Here is a 17,419-nt window from a genome sequence, read left to right on the forward strand (position 1 = left end):
TATTATTTTACTTTATATGGAGATGCTAAATTATTTTGTCTCATTTTTTTTAATGTATCCCCAAACAAAAATTAGGATCTCTATTCGGGCATTTAGAAAACCAATGAATCCATATACTTTTTTCACTATAACTATTGACTATAAACAAAAGTTGAATTGTTAGTCTTTTTGGAGTGGGAAAGGATGATGGAATTGACTATAAACATGAATGTATTTTTTTATATTGTATTTTTAGAAGTGTTTATTGTTTTATTTGTAGAAGACTTTATCGTTTTATCTCATGTTTACAACATTGATTTTATTTTCTATTGTCTAATTTTATTCATGAGTTAATCTTATATGTACTGTCAGTACATATATTATCAAAGTCAGATAGATGACACATATACGAAATTTTAAATTTTAAATTCAAAATAATCGTCCTGATACACTATTGTAAAACTGTACAAACGATTCAATCTGTTTATGAAGGACATTTCTTCAACTCAAGAATGTTGGAAGGAATGTGGTTCTATCGGTGAGGTCCTTTGATCAAGAAAAGAATACTAAAAAGCTAGTCCTAGAAATATATACGATTCTGACCTAGAAATGTACTCACAAGTCACAAAAAGGCCAGAAACAAAAAATTGGATGTCATGACTATTTACAATGAGATAAGATACATACAACCCAATTGGTTAAAGTGGAAAAGATACAAGAAACTTGAGACTGTTTTTATCATATGTTAATATTAGTTAGTAATCATGACAGACCCCAGCAGTTTGTGTGTCAAGTTTGGTCATTGATGCTTAACCGCAAAGTGATGGTTCTATGGTGAAGGAATCAATTATAATATCTTCAAGCTGCAAAGTCACTTCCTCAAAAAGCAAGGCAGAAAAAAAGAACATTGTTGTTTGTATGTTGTGTTATTTTAGTGTTTGTATGTTTTTTTAAAAAATTACCATGGGTTTCACAAGACTAATATTTTTAGCCAATACCACTTTGGTCAATTATTGATGGATTTCACAAGACAAATATGTCATTTGGTTAGTTTTGTGTAGCTCATTAATATTTGGACAAAAGTGGGATGTGTTAGAAAGGTTATGATACAAAATGTCCCATATTAATGTTTGAGATGCAAAGCGGGAATAGGTGTAGGTTTGAGTCTACAAAATGGAATTTGCCCTTCTCACATCCCAAAGAGTACTTAGTACTCTTAATTACTCTGCTACTCCACATTTATCTATCTCAGGAGCAATGAAATAGTGAGATGAGAGAAGTGAAAAAAAAGGAAAAAAATGATAAGGAAAAGAAAATAGTAGAAAAGAAAAACAAAGGAATGAATAAACAAGGAGAAAGAAAATAATATAGTGGGGGGCATCTTTATCCTCTTGACATTGCCTCCTCCTTCAGTTTAGACTTGTCCGCAAGTCTTGAATTCAGGAAATTGTTGCTCCATGAAATCCTTATCTTCCCAGGATGCTTCCTCATACTCCAATTGTTGCCATTTGATCAGATATTGTACCACAGGCAGCCCCTTCCTCAGAATAGCTCGTCTCTTCAGAATCATTTCTGGCATCAAGAGGCATTGATCCTGCAAATCGAACTCTGGCAAGGTAGTGGAGACCTGCTGTGGTGGACCAATTCTCTTCTTCAATAGAGAAACATGGAACACTGGGTGTATTCTAGCTGCAGGGGGTAATTTGAGCTTATAAGCGACCTCTCCTATCTTCTCTTCCACTTCAAAAGGCCCATAGAATTTTGCTGACAGCTTGAGGTTCTTTCGAATGGCCATGGTTTGCTGCCTATTTGGTTGCAGCTTGAGAAACACTAAATCCCCAACTTCGAAACTCCTCTCGGTTCTATGCCTGTCTGTAAAATATTTCGTTCGTTGCTGAGCCTTGAGCAGATGCTCCTTGATACTGGCTGAGATCCTCATCCTGTCCTGGAGTGCTTGAGCTGCTGCAGGAATGGTAGAGTCACAGTAGGGACCCATTGGTAAGGGTAATGCCTTGTAGCCATAGAGGGCTTCAAAGGAAGTCACATTCAAGCTTGAGTGATAAGCAGAATTGTACCACCATTCAGCCAGGGGAAGCCACTTACTCCACTGACTGGGAAATTCTCCAGTCATGCACCTCAAATAAGCTTCTACACACTGGTTAACTCTTTCAGTTTGACCGTCTGTCTCTGGATGGTATGCAGAACTGTAACACAATTTCACCCCCACCAATCGAAATAACTTCCTCCAGAAGTGGCTAGTAAAGATTTTGTCTCTATCTGTAACTATAGTTTCAGGCAATCCATGAAGCTTATACACCTGATCAATGAAAACTTGTGCCACCTGCCTGGCTAAAAAGGGATGAACCAGCAACAAGAAGTGACTGTACTTGGTGAATCGATCCACAACCACCAGAATAGTATCAAAGTTTTGTGAGGGTGGTAGTTTCTCTATGAAGTCCATAGAGATGTGTGTCCACGCTTGACTGGGTATAGGAAGAGGTTGTAGAAGTCCCGGATGCTGAATGTGCTCAGCCTTATTCCTCTGACAGTTATCACATGCCTGCACAAATCTCCTAACATCCTGTTTCAATTCAGGCCAATAAAATATACTACTGATCCTGTGCCAACTCACTCTCTGCCCTGAATGGCCTCCAATGGAAGAAGAGTGCAACGCTTCCATGATTTGCTCCCTGACTCCATTACTTGACCCCACATAGAGCTTCCCTCTGTACCTGATGATGCCATCACTTAGTTGATACTGGTCTGGAAATTCAGGTTCCAATATCATCTTGGCAATTAACTCTTGACAGTGAGAGTCATGCTCATAGCTTTTGACTATTTCTGTCATCCACACTGGTTTAACAGTAGTTAAAGCCAGGCAAGTGCCTGCCTCGTTCTTCTTCCTACCTTCCATTGCAGCTCTCCCAGAAAGTGCATCAGCTACCAAATTCTCACTGCCCCTTTTGTACTGAATTTCATAATCCAGTCCCAGAAGCTTGGTTAACCATTTGTGCTGTATCGCTGTTGTCAACTTCTGATCCAGTAAGTATTTTAGAGATTGATGGCCAGTCCTGATGATGAAGTGGTAGCCTACTAGGTAGTGTCTCCATTTTGTTACCGCCATTACTAATGCCAGCAATTCTTTTTCATAGGCAGACAGCCCTAAATTCTTTGGACTCAATGATTTACTGAGAAATGCAATAGGATGTCCCTCCTGCATAAGCACAGCTCGAATTCCCCCTCCACCCGCATCAGTTTCTACCACAAATGGCTGCTTAAAGTCAGGCAACCTGAGTACTGGAGCTGTGGTCATGACTCTTTTGAGCAAGTCAAAGGCCTCCTGAGTTGTGTCAGTCCAAAAAAATGCATCCTTCCTCAGTAGTTCAGTCAGTGGTCTACACAGGATCCCATAACCTTTAATGAATCGTCTGTAGTACCCTGTGAGTCCAAGAAATCCTCTTAACTCCTTCACTGATTTGGGTGTAGGCCAGGTCAGCATACTGCTCACCTTGGAAGAATCCATGCTAACTCTTTTCTCTGAGATGGTATGTCCCAAATAATCCACTCTAGTCTGTGCAAATGAACACTTTGAGCTTTTAGCAAACAACTGATTCTCCCTTAGCACAGTCAACACAAGCCTTAGGTGCTGCAAGTGTAGTTCCCACGTCTTACTATAGGTCAGGATGTCATCGAAGAAGACTAAAACAAATTTTCTCAAATAAGGTTGAAAAACTTGGTTCATTAAGGACTGAAAAGTTACAAGAGCATTAGTCAGCCCAAAAGGCATGACTAAAAACTCATAATGGCCACAATGAGTTTGAAATGCTGTCTTGTACACATCTTGAGGTTTGACCCTGATCTGATGGAAACCTGCAGTCAAGTCCAGCTTAGACTTATACTTGGATCCAGCCAGCTCATTCAGCAGCTCGTCCACATTTGGAATGGGATAGCAATCTTTGATGGTGATTTCATTCAGCTTCCTGTAGTCCACATAGAATCGCCAAGAGCCTTCCTTCTTCTTAACCAGTAAAACTGGTGATGCAAATGGACTGTTGCTGTGCCTTGCAATTCCCTGTTGTAACATCACTGTAACCTGCTTCTCAATTTCATCCTTCTGAGAATGGGGGTATCTATAGGGCTTAAGCTTGAATGGTTGAGCCCCTGACTTCAAGGGAATTGCATGGTCACATGTCCTGATAGGTGGTAAGGACACGAGCTGCTGAAAAACTTCTGAAAATTCTTCTAGCAAATCTTTGATTTCCTGAGGCTGCTGCTCCTCTCTTGTCCCTTCTGAGGCTCCTGCTGGGGCCATTTCTGCTTCCATGTTTCTGATAGCAAAGCATCTCTTCTTATATTCTATGAAATGCCTAAGGTCCTTACCCCTGATTAAATCCAATTCACAATCCTCTGAACTCCCTTGTAGGTGAACTGTTTCCCCTTGATACTCCATAGAGATCCTGAGGTTATGAAAATCAAACGTGATGGGGCTAAAATGAGTCATCCAATCCACTCCTAGCACAATATGCCAGCCACTCAGTTGCATCACCTTCAAATCAAAACCAAATTGATGTTGATTGATTTCCCATCTGACCCTTGGGCAGATGGCCTTGCTGGTTACACATGTTCCATTCCCCACAATAACAGAGAAGGGGGAAACCATTCTGTAAGAAATGTCTAGAGCAATGACCAACTCACTGTCAATGTAGCTGTCAGAACTCCATGTATCCACTAGGATTAGCACCTCCTCTCCATCTAGATGTCCTGTGATTGTGATAGTGTTTCTTTTGAGGGATTCTGACAGTGTGTGTAAGGACATTTCCATAACAGTTCCTGGATTACCAGTGTGCTCATCTTGTTCCCCCATTGCATCCTCAAATTCCGTGTCCTCTTCTTCATCCCCAAGGAAGAAGTTTAGATGTCCCATTTTACACTGATGTCCTGCCCCATACTTCTCTCCACACTTAAAACACAGTCCATTGTTCCTTCTGTATTGAATTTCCTGTGGTGAAATTTTCCTAGTGGAATTATTATCTGGAACTGTCCTTCTTGCATTGGAAAACTTGTGCTGGTTAACAGGGGGAATCCTATATAGATTGCCTGAGTTGGTACTTGGAGGCTGACTTTTATGCAAGCCGAACTTATTTTCTACTAGATTTTTCTGCACTTCCCTTCCTTGTCTATTCTGCAACTGCAAGGAGTACTCCTGTACTTGAGCCATTTCATAGGCAGCAGACAGCTCTGTAGGCTTAACCATTCTGATGATTGGTTTAATTTCTTCTTTAAGTCCACTAATAAAGCTAGACACAAATTATCCTTCGTCTAATTGGGGATTTTCATCAACATTAATGGCTTGAGCTCCTCAAACTTTTCTTGATACTCCTCCACACTCCCAACCTGCTGGATCTTGTTAAATTCTTCCACTATATCCTTACAAATTTTGTTACCAAACCTCTTGCACAAAAATTCCTCAAATTCTGCCCAACCTAGGCTTGTCTGTTCCATCTTAAGGCCTTGAAACCATCTATCTGCCCTCCCTTCTAAAAAACATCTCAATTACCCCTACCTTCTGATTCTCAGGAATATGATAGTTCAGAAAATACTTATTACATTTTCTTAGCCATTCCTGTGGATTTTCTCCATGAAAAAGAGGCAACTCAAGTCTAGGAGGAAGAGGTGCATAGATCCTACCTTCATCTCTTCGGTTGAAGTCACCATTGCTTTCGCCTCCCTTGTTGATCCTATGTTGAGGTGGTGGAGTAGGTAGCAGTGGTCCTTCTCTCACTTCCTCCGCAGTGCTCTTTTCTCTGTTCATCATCATCTGTAGGAAGGAGTTGAATTTCAGCTCTAATCCGCTCATCGCCGCCTCCAATTTCTCCAACTTCATGTTGGAATTCTCCAATTCTGCTCTAACCTCACTACCAAATTCAGCTCGAAATTGCTGCTGAGAAAAGTGAAATGCCTCCATAGCCTCTTGCAATCTTGCTTCCTGCTTCTTCACGTGTTCCTCCAAGGATTTTAGGCCAGTTCCTTCCGCCATAGGAGCTACCAAGGATCGGTAGCTCTGATACCACTTTGTCAGGGTCGGTGAATCAGATTTGGAAATTGGAGGGAAAGGGGAAAAGAGAGAATCAAGAATGAGAGAAATGTAACAGAAATTTGTTATTACAATCAGATATCCTGACCAATCACAGAGCTCCTTATTTATAACCTGATGCAACCGACTAACTAACATTTTATAGTAAAGCGACACCGTTTCTCTTGCAACTGCTTCATTTAACTAGACTCACTAAAACGACGACGTATGATCGTTGTTCCTGACAGTTTCTAGTCAATTTCTTCGCTGGTTTTCACCAAGTTTCATAGACTTTTAGTCTCCTCTGAGTTTGCATTCGACCAGATCGAACATCTGAAAATTCCTGGATGAACCAATTGAACCATGCCAAATTTGTCTTCTTTTTCTGCTGCATTAGGGAAGCTAAAGAACAAGTTTTACTTTAAAAATATGTCTGGTGACCTTAAAATCTTATTGAGGTTCAATTACTTACTGAAGGGATTATGATGACGAACCAGGCTCTAAATATAAATGTTCATAATAAAAAATATAGACACTGCAAGAGAAAGAGAGACTGAGATATTGTCCATGCAGGTCTGTGGTAAATTTATAGCTCTGTCTTTTAGAAAAATCAAAAGACGTCAAAAAGTTGAAAATATGAAGAAAAAGAAAAAGCAGCAAAAGGAAAAGATCTTAGAATTGTCAAATGAACAGCATCACCTACTCAAGTACAAAATAGTTGAAGAGGCAATTTTGGCATGTTTTAGGAATCACTCAACAGCTGCTCACAAATAGGCCTACTCAATAGTGCTTCAGAGACAATTTCAAATATATGGCTTTATTGGGTATTGTTTGGAACCCAAGTTTTTTATCAAGTTTGTCTGCTATAAGTTTTTTAAAAACATTAACTACAGTAACCTTAAAAAATTTCTCAAAATATTCAAAAATTTACACATTTCAAAAAATTAAAAAAAAAACTTTTACAATAAGTTACAGTAAAGTTTTAGACAGACTTCTAAAAAACTCACCTTTCAAATAGGGATGAAAATGTACTTCTAAAGAAAGGTGCTTAGTCATCCGCATAGATCACCTCTTTGGAGACAACATTGGAACATCTTATGTTTCACTTCTCATGGCTATATACTCTCATTCACAGAAAGAAAACAAGATTGACCAAGAAAGTAGCATGTCGAATTCTCTCCAGAGGTGGATTTGCATATTTACCTTATATATGAAGCTTCATATTAAGATACGAATGATGTTGAAAACTCAAAATCAGTGCATAGTATGTTATGCTCTTTCTTGATAAATATCTAGAAAAAAAAACTATTTTCCAAATTGTTTTGTCAAATAAAATCAAATTTCTCGACACAAGGGGCTAATTACTCAGATTATAGTCGAGAAAAAAAAAAGTTCGGACATGTACCGATCTGACAAGGTCGTGGTATAAATCTATGGGTACCGGGCCATGTCAGCCCGGCACCCAAACTTCATCCAATTTTTTTTTTACTTCTGACACCGCTGCCGAGCTCACAACCCGGCAGCAAAAAAAAAAATTTTCAAAAAGGCTGTCGGCAACCGGGCTGACAATGCCCGGTAGCCGACAAGGTCTGATGGAGCCCGGCAGCCAGTCAAATTGTTTTAAAAAAAAAAAGAGAAAATGACCTGTTTCATCCCTCACATTTCGTAAAAATATTCTTTTTGTCCCTCACATTTAAAACGAAGCAAATTGGTCCTTCACATTTAAAAACCGAAACTTTTACATCCTAGAAATAAACTCTCAGTTGTGAATCAAACCATCTAGCAACCCGGTTACAAATTCTAGAGGTAGAATTGGTAGATCACTCACAAAACATATTTCCAACAAATAAATTAAAATAATTAAAAAATCTTAATTAAAACCCATTTGCTTTTTCAAAAGAACAAAATAGTGCTAAAGCTCTCAAGCACTAAACCCTTAGACAAATTCCTCAGTTTTGTTGCACTAAGGGTTTAGTGCTTGAGAGCTTTAGCACAATTTCGTTCTTTTGAAGAAACAAATGAGTTTTAATTAAGATTTTTTAATTACTTTAATTTATTTGTTAGAAATATGTTTTTGCGAGTAATCTACCAATTCTACCCCCAAAATTTGTAACCGGGTTGTTAGATGGTTTGATTCACAACTGAGAGTTTATTTCTAGGATGTAAAAGCTTCAGTTTTTAAATGTGAAGGACCAATTTGCTTCGTTTTAAATGTGAGGGACAAAAAGAATATTTTTACGAAATGTGAGGGATGAAACAGGTCATTTTCCCTAAAAAAAAAATGCAAAGTGGTCAGCAGGCTTGTGGACCAAAAAAAAAAAATTGGCTGGCAGCTCCCGTGAAGCAAAAAAACTGAACGAAAAGAAAAAGTTAGTACGTAGCAGATCATTTCCAGTGCATGTTTTACAATTTCAAATATTTGAATATGGGGATTTAGCGCTATTTTCATCTTTTATTATTATAATGCTTATCGCTATTGGGTGTATTCACAATTTGACAATGTCATGTTATGCATTTTTTCTTCTTTTCATTTTTTTGCCTATTTTGTTTTTATATTGCACAACAAATTTATATTTATAAAATTATGTAGTCTATTAAAAATTATATAACAATTTTAACAAATAATTTCTCAACAATTTGATACCTGCATCTTATTGTAAAATGAATGAGATTTTTTTGTTTAAAACAGCCTTTGTTTAGTTTAACATCGTATAGAAGTAATTATTGATTTAACAAATCTATTTTCATCTAGTTCTATTGTTCGAATTTTGAAATATAATTTAATTAACTCCAAAAATAGTCGGATTTAGTACGTTAGGCGGCGTAAATTTTGGATAAAAAATAAGGGCGAAATTGTTGTATTGGAAAATGGATGAAATTTTCAAAATTATTTAGTGAATTTTGTATATGTCAAAACAAATATTGTGGTACATTTTATTTTTTAATTGAATTTCATATTTGAAATAATTGAGGCGTAAATATAAAAGAAAATTTAGTGCAAAAAAGAAAATTTTAATTTGAGTATACAGTAACTTTAGTTGTAAATAGTATTAGGATATGAGTTTCAATCGGTTATGATCAGGTATTATAATTATAATAATAAATAAAGGTGATTACTAATATAAAGTACTTATATGAATTTTAAAAAAATTTCTTGCCATTTCATCTTGTCTTTCCTTCATATTAAATTAAATATTTCAATAATACAATTTAATGTATTTATATTTATGTTCATCTTAAATTGATAATTTTATTGAATAATTTAAATATTTATAAAATCTTTATTTCAATTGAAACTTAATAGACAACTAGTTAAAATGCCAAAAAAAGAAAAAAATATTATTCATTCGACTCAATGTCATATAGTTACTTATATTATAATAGAATATTTAATTAACTATTTTAATTTATCAAATATAAGTATTGGACATTAGATGATGAATAAATTTTTAAGAGAACTTTTATTGTGATTTTAAAATATATAATATTTTCACCCATGCATAATTCGCTTTCTCCGGTATCCGAATATACTTCTTCGTCCGTCTCCACATAGTAGAGTTGGCCTTCTTGCATTGCTTCTGCTTCTTATGCGCAAAAAAGTGAACTTTCCACCGTAGACGTAACCTATTGTTCAATTTAGATAGTGGAGCGTTAGCAAATTTTAATTTTTTAAAAAAATTTGTTGTGCAATATAAAAACAAAATAGGCAAAAAAAAGAAAAAAATGCATAACTAATTATATACAACTAATTGATGGACCGCTTTGCATAAGTCGATTATTTCAATGCATCCCCAATATAGATGTCAAAATAGACATCTTGTTAATAAGTTGCCTTTGTTAAACCGCTTTGCATTTTTTTAAAAAAACAATTTGACAGCTTTTTAAAAAAAAACAATTTGACAGCTTTTTAAACAATTTGACAGCTTTGTTCAACCGCTCTGCCTGGCAGCCATCAGACCTTGTCGACAGCTTTTTTTAAAAAAAAATTTGACATAGCCCGGCAGCGATGTCAGAAGTCAAAAAAAAAAAAATTGGATGAAGTTTGGGTGCCGGGCTGACACGGCCCGGTACCCATAGATTTGTACTACAACCTCGGCCCGGTACCCATAGATTTGTACTACAACCTTGTCAGATCGGTACATGTCCGAATTTTTTTTTCCTCGACCATAATCTGAGTAATTCGCCAGCACAAGGGGACATTGATTCCATATTTGGAAAAATATATGCATTAGGACCCTATCCCATGCTATGCTATCAATGCAATGTTTTGAAAACCGGACTGGACCGGCCGGTTCAATCGATCGAATCACGAACCGGTCATGTCTCCGGTCCGGTTCACTACTAAAGTTGACTTGTTATAAGAACCGGTCAAAACCGTTAGAACCGTTCAATCCGGATTGACCCATTGAACCACGGTTTTTTATTTTTTCCTAATTTTTTAAATCAAATTTAAAAGTCTTGAAAGGTGAAAACGCATCTTCCCAACTTTTCTTTCTAACCCTAATTTCTAATGACGGCTGCCGCACACTCTCTCTCATTCTTAATCTCTTCTCCAGTTCTCTTTCTTCTTGTTTCAAATTAAGAATCCAAATTTTCAATGGTATCGGCTTCTTAAATATGGGGTTTCTCAACTTCAATTCTCTATTTTTTCTTGCAAAAGATTGGATTAATCTCACAAATCTTAACTCTCAAGACATCGTCCAGGTTAGTTTCATTTTTTTTTTCATTTATTTGTTTATTACTTGGCGTTTGACAGATTGTATGATTCTTGAGGTCTGCAATTTTTGGTAGTTTTATTTTTATTGTTCGATTTTTCTTTGAAGAGCAATTTGTCTATTTCAGTTTTTTTTCTTTTTCTTTTGTAGGTAAGAATTTGAATGCCATGAGAGAAAACCAGTGCAGAAAGCTAATTTACTTGATCAACTATTATGTCACAAAACTCAGGATTCAATTCCTAGTTTTGGTATTGTATATGTACTTCATTTTTGTTGATTATGTACTGGAAAATTCTTGAAGTACTTTGCACTAAAATATATAATTTATTTTGGCTGCTCTTATCCATTAGGAATACTCAAGAACATAATCTTTATACTAGGCCGACAAACGATGTTAGGGACACTATTTAGTGGATTTTCCAAAATATTGCAACAGGCTACACTTGCAATTTTTGTGCCTATTCCAGAGCATGATGATCAAATTGCGTGGCTTGAAAATTCTTCAGGGATGTTTACCGTAAAGGATGCTATGAAAACATTCCGGCCCGAGGTACCGCTGTACATTGAAGTAGTTTAGTATGGTATGAAAATCACATTCCTAGACATGTTTTTATATTGTGTTTGGTATGTAACAAAGACTTAGTACGCTGGATTTGAGGAAATGCGGTGTTCTGAGTTGGGGAAAAATTCCTAGAACTCATGAAAATTGGATTCTACTTGTAGAGTGGGGCTTAGATTTTAAGCAATTTGTTGGTTTGCGATGCTTAGTGTTATTTTGCTGATGTAGTTTGAGGATTTCCTCGTGTATGTGCTACATTGCAAATCATTAATGAAGTTCTTTCTATTTTGCTAAAAAAAAATTATTTTTTTGATAGGTATAACTGAGATGAATTATTTGCTTGATTTTACAATTTAAAAAATTAATCTATGAAAGTCAAGTGGTTTGAAATATTTAACTTTTTATCAAGTGATGTCTTGAATTAGTCTATGAGATTTCTTATTCTGTGCACATGTATGTGTGTAATACATATATATATTTATATATATATATATAAATCATTGAATCAGGATTGAACCGGTTCGACCGGTCGAACCTCGACCCTCTCACCTTACCGGTTTAATTAACGGTTCGAGTTTCAAAACATTGGATAAATGAGGTGTGGTCTACCACAGACCGGTGATTGTGTCATGTCCTTCCGCTTTTGTTTCAATCAATATTGTCTGGTTGTCTTCTAGGCCCCCAAGAAACGATCATGATACGCATGAAGGCTGTGCTATTTCTGATTTATCCACAAAATTCTGAGCCTCACAAGTTGAAAAGTATACGTGTACGTTTTATTTAGCCTTATCACCATCTTTTGAGTGTTTCTTGAGCCAAACAACACATTATTATGTGTGTACTGGCTAGGGATGTACATCGAAATCGAATTCGGTAATTTTGAATTTTGAATTCGAAATTTTTGGAAATTTGGACATTAGAAAATTCGGCTGATTTCAAATTCGATTTCACAAATTTTGAATTCGAATTCGTCAATTCAGAATTCGGTAGTAATCGATTTCACCGAATTCTAATTTTTATATTATAATTATATATAAGTTTTGCTAAACTAAATGCTAACTTTTGTATAATATATGTTTAAATTTATAACATAGTGTACAACTAACTTAATAAAACTTATTATTGTATTGTTATATAATATAATTATTAGTTAGATGTATTATTATATATTATAAATTTTATATTACATATAATATATATATATATAACATACGAATTTGAAATCGAATTAGGTATTCGATTTTTTATTTCGAATTGTGAATTTGAAATCAAAAATTCTATTTTGAAAAAATACATTCCCGAATTTGAACCAAATTCGTATATTTCAAAAATGGAAAACTTCCGCTTTACCGATTTCAAAAATTTCGAATTCAATTTGAATTCAATTGGTAAATCATTTTTTTTTTTCGAATTTGCATATTCCCAGTACTAACTTCAAAAATTAACGAGTTTGAGAGTCAAGACCAAGACAATTGAGCTAATTTACTTTTTGTATTTAGACATTTTTTATAATTAATTATAATTTTAAAAAAATTAATATCTAAAATTTATCTTAACGAGCACTCACTAGTCAAATCATTAACGTTACTGAGGTATGACTTTTTTTTTTATTTAAAGTCAATGAATGCAAGAAAATGTCATCATTCAATGAAGCAGTGGACAGCATTGCTACACTTGTAATAGAGAATCTATGCAAGATTTTAACGTGTACCATGCTCAAGAATTTGTTCGTTAGTGTGTTAGTTTTGAAGTGCATGGTTGAACCTTTACTGTTCAATAGAATATGTCCAAGTCAACCCGATTGTATAATTCTTATAGTATCTCGTATAAATTAGTATAACTTTAGTGTAAAAATTGAGTTTGTAACTTGTACAATTAAAGTTGTGAAGCATTCATGATTACATCGAAATTGTATGAATTTATACATGATATTGTTGGATTCACACAACCGGTTGGAATTGGAAATGCTGTATCCATTCCAGACCGCTTAGCATGTTTGGCTAGATTGTGTATGGAGATAATTTTATAAACCTCTCCTGATGTTTCAAATACTTGCATTGGCCTCCTCCCGAAATTTCCAAAATATTAGTGACCTCCCCTAAAACTAATTATCATGTAATAAATTAGCCCAATTCAAAATTTTAACAATAAAAATATGTTTCTAGGAAAGAAAAAATAAAATAATTCCACAAGTGTGCCTCATATATTGCATTAGCTAGTTAATCTATAGCATGTAAAGTAAATATGTATGTTAACAAAGTCAAACGCCAGGAGATGTAAGTGCAATTGATGGGGATTGCAAGCATCGGTTGAAAGTATATGACTTACTTTTTATCAGTTGTGGATTATGCAGATCCAAAACCCCAAACTTTGTTCTTGTATGAGTTGCAAAATAAACAAAAGTACAAAAACCATGCCTACAATTGGAAGGATTGAGGAGCATCATAGCTGAGACGTAATTTAATCTATCAATGAAGAAAATAGGACAATTATTTTCAAGATTCAAGATTCAAAATTCAACTCAGATTGATCTTAAATATGCAACTATGATCCAGAAATACTGAATAAATATTAATATGTGAAGAATTTTTAACAAAAGATTAAAGTACATTCCTCTTTTAAACAACCTTTTTCTTCTTCATACATTACAACAAACGGAAGAACTGCAATCCAAATGCCATCAAAACAAACAAACAATATCCCAACACAAATTCCAAATTTTTGCCCCTGACACCTTTGGTTTTTGCTGAGCTAGCATCATTGTAGGCTTAACTAGAAAAGCGTCTTTGTTTCTTTTCTGAACCTAAAATCATCATCATCCTCCAATTTTGTTAAAGATTGATACTCAGCTTTTCCAGGGAACACTTTGTAGAGTCCCAAGTAAAGACACATACCAAAAACTGTAACTCCAACTAGATACCAGCTAAATTGAATGTTCACCAATGATTTAGCTCTGGCAAGGGCTTCAAGATCATGGCATCTAACAACATAATGACCATCTTCCAAGTTCATAAAACAGCCTTTGGGAATGTACTCTGGTGTCCAAAGCATGATTCCCATGACCATCAGCCAAACTCCTTGGAACAAGATGCTAAGAGACCTTATAAAATTATTCAAGAAGTTCTGGGGGTAACCTATGCATAATAGGGTAGTGAAAAATGACACAAGTATGACAATTTGTAGAAGCCAGTGGTATTGGCCTTCCACACCCGTGTGATCAGTAGAGTGGAGATGGAAGAGGAGATATTCCTGGCCGAAGGCAATGGCTCCGAGCATTTGGGTCAGGCCATATTGAGCTGGGGGCTGGATTTTGTCTAGGATGATGGAGAAAAGTGCATAAATGAAGATAGTCAAGGATATGTTCGAGTGCTCAAAGTTGTGAAGATGGTTTGATGGGATGGTGCCATCAGGGTCCAATGGTTGGTGCCTGGCCGGACTAATGAAGAGTTCCATGGATATTGAGGCAATGCAGCCTCCCATGATCAAGAGAAGTTCGAAGTACCTGAATTTTGAAGTGGGAAACCATGGCAAAGATGTGTAGGATTTTGGATGGAGAAAGTGAAGCCTGATATGGTTAACTAAATGCCAGAGTCCAATCAGAAAGAAACCAAATCCAGGTATCACATGTCCTACCAAACTGCCCATTGCCTTGCCTCTCGTTCTGCTTTCTTGCTTGTTTGCTTGTTTTGTGGGTTTTGTATGTTTACTACGTAAGGAGGCTATATATATAGGACGAAAAAAATGTCTTGCTCATGAAGACAATCAACTCAAATTAAATTTGATAAAATACAACAAAATCAAATCAAATCAAATTAAATAATTATAAACTATATGCAGTTTCTTCTATTTTGTGCTCTGAATGTTCAGTATAAAAAGTGGGTCCGAAAGAGTTACAATTCAGAGTAAATGATAATTTTAGAATTTTCATAATTTGCTAACCCTTTCCTTTTTGCCCCATTTCCTCTGTGCTTCTTTTTAAAAAATTTTTTTTAGTATAAGTGGAAAATCTCGAACATAGAACTTTTCACTTATATTCTCTCTTTTGTACCATCTAGTCTATCCCTCTTTCACTCGCTCTGTGCCTATCTTCAACTTGAAAAGAAAATATTAAAAACCTCTACATAAGCTAATCGCTTTCCTTGGAGACAACCTAATTGAAGAGAGTGATGGGTCATAATTGGCCATTTGAATGTGACCACCTTGAGAGTTTATGCACTGCTAGTGACCCGGACATGCACTCAACAAGTTAAATAAAGATATTTCGACTAACTAACTCTTTAGCTTAATCGCTCAATAGATGCTAAGGGTTAGGAAGAAGAGACAACGAGGTTGTTCAATATTAACAAAGTATGCTAGATTATATGAATTTGCATTATCGGAGATTCTCCCTCCTTGGTTTATATGTATATATGACGGATTTCTATATTGATCAATAAATCAGTTTCTTAAAGAAAAAGCTTCTCTTATGTGTCATCATGCTTTTCTAATTTCTAATTTATAATGTTATATTCATCTTTTTTTTCTTTACTTTTTTGTTAGTTGTTTTCATGAGTCTTAATTAGACTCAAGCGATGAAAACAATCAATTAGAAGTGATAAAAATGTAACATATTTTTTGAATATGACCAACATTTTTCTAATTGGTTGTCATATTCCCACTAACCAGTCTTAATCTTATCATTTCATGGTTCTTATGTCAATGTATAAGAGAAGTCAAGTTGAAATCAATGAAAGGAATTAAAACATTTTTTTCCCAACTGGATTTCTTAATACTGAGTAACAAATTAAGGTTAAATGCATTAAATCCCCTAAACTTTGTCTCTAATTGTACTTTTCCTCTCTAAACTTATTAAACAGGCACTTAACCCCTTTTTGATGTTTTTGGATAAAGATGCCCCCCACTATATTATTTTCTTTCTCCTTGTTTATTCATTCCTTTGTTTTTCTTTTCTACTATTTTCTTTTCCTTATCATTTTTTTCCTTTTTTTTCACTTCTCTCATCTCACTATTTCATTGCTCCTGAGATAGATAAATGTGGAGTAGCAGAGTAATTAAGAGTACTAAGTACTCTTTGGGATGTGAGAAGGGCAAATTCCATTTTGTAGACTCAAACCTACACCTATTCCCGCTTTGCATCTCAAACATTAATATGGGACATTTTGTATCATAACCTTTCTAACACATCCCACTTTTGTCCAAATATTAATGAGCTACACAAAACTAACCAAATGACATATTTGTCTTGTGAAATCCATCAATAATTGACCAAAGTGGTATTGGCTAAAAATATTAGTCTTGTGAAATCCATGGTAATTTTTTAAAAAAACATACAAACACTAAAATAACACAACATACAAACAACAATGTTCTTTTTTTCTGCCTTGCTTTTTGAGGAAGTGACTTTGCAGCTTGAAGATATTATAATTGATTCCTTCACCATAGAACCATCACTTTGCGGTTAAGCATCAATGACCAAACTTGACACACAAACTGCTGGGGTCTGTCATGATTACTAACTAATATTAACATATGATAAAAACAGTCTCAAGTTTCTTGTATCTTTTCCACTTTAACCAATTGGGTTGTATGTATCTTATCTCATTGTAAATAGTCATGACATCCAATTTTTTGTTTCTGGCCTTTTTGTGACTTGTGAGTACATTTCTAGGTCAGAATCGTATATATTTCTAGGACTAGCTTTTTAGTATTCTTTTCTTGATCAAAGGACTCACCGATAGAACCACATTCCTTCCAACATTCTTGAGTTGAAGAAATGTCCTTCATAAACAGATTGAATCGTTTGTACAGTTTTACAATAGTGTATCAGGACGATTATTTTGAATTTAAAATTTAAATTTCGTATATGTGTCATCTATCTGACTTTGATAATATATGTACTGACAGTACATATAAGATTAACTCATGAATAAAATTAGACAATAGAAAATAAAATCAATGTTGTAAACATGAGATAAAACGATAAAGTCTTCTACAAATAAAACAATAAACACTTCTAAAAATACAATATAAAAAAATACATTCATGTTTATAGTCAATTCCATCATCCTTTCCCACTCCAAAAAGACTAACAAT

At 35.0% G+C, this 17,419-nt stretch overlaps 1 protein-coding gene and 1 long non-coding RNA gene across 2 annotated transcripts; one reads left to right on the forward strand and one right to left on the reverse strand.

Moving 5' to 3' along the window:
- Nucleotides 1-10,538: 10,538 nt before the first annotated feature.
- Nucleotides 10,539-11,357, forward strand: LOC140021125 (uncharacterized). Its single transcript, XR_011825099.1, has 2 exons — nt 10,539-10,756; nt 10,918-11,357. It is a non-coding gene; the product is annotated as an uncharacterized lncRNA (long non-coding RNA).
- A 2,516-nt stretch (nt 11,358-13,873) lies between these two features.
- On the reverse strand, nt 13,874-14,971 carry LOC113688527 (uncharacterized). Its single transcript, XM_072071894.1, has one exon. It carries the CDS (start codon nt 14,969-14,971, stop codon nt 14,099-14,101), a length of 873 nt encoding a protein of 290 aa, XP_071927995.1. The 3' UTR covers nt 13,874-14,098.
- Nucleotides 14,972-17,419: the final 2,448 nt, after the last annotated feature.

The sequence above is a fragment of the Coffea arabica genome, chromosome 1e (assembly GCF_036785885.1).
Source record: "Coffea arabica cultivar ET-39 chromosome 1e, Coffea Arabica ET-39 HiFi, whole genome shotgun sequence".
In the NCBI taxonomy this organism is placed as follows: Eukaryota; Viridiplantae; Streptophyta; class Magnoliopsida; order Gentianales; family Rubiaceae; genus Coffea; species Coffea arabica.

Excerpts from the sequence above, each read along its gene's own strand:
- LOC113688527 (XM_072071894.1), bottom strand. The coding sequence starts at position 14,971 with ATGGGCAGTTTGGTAGGACATGTGATACCTGGATTTGGTTTCTTTCTG.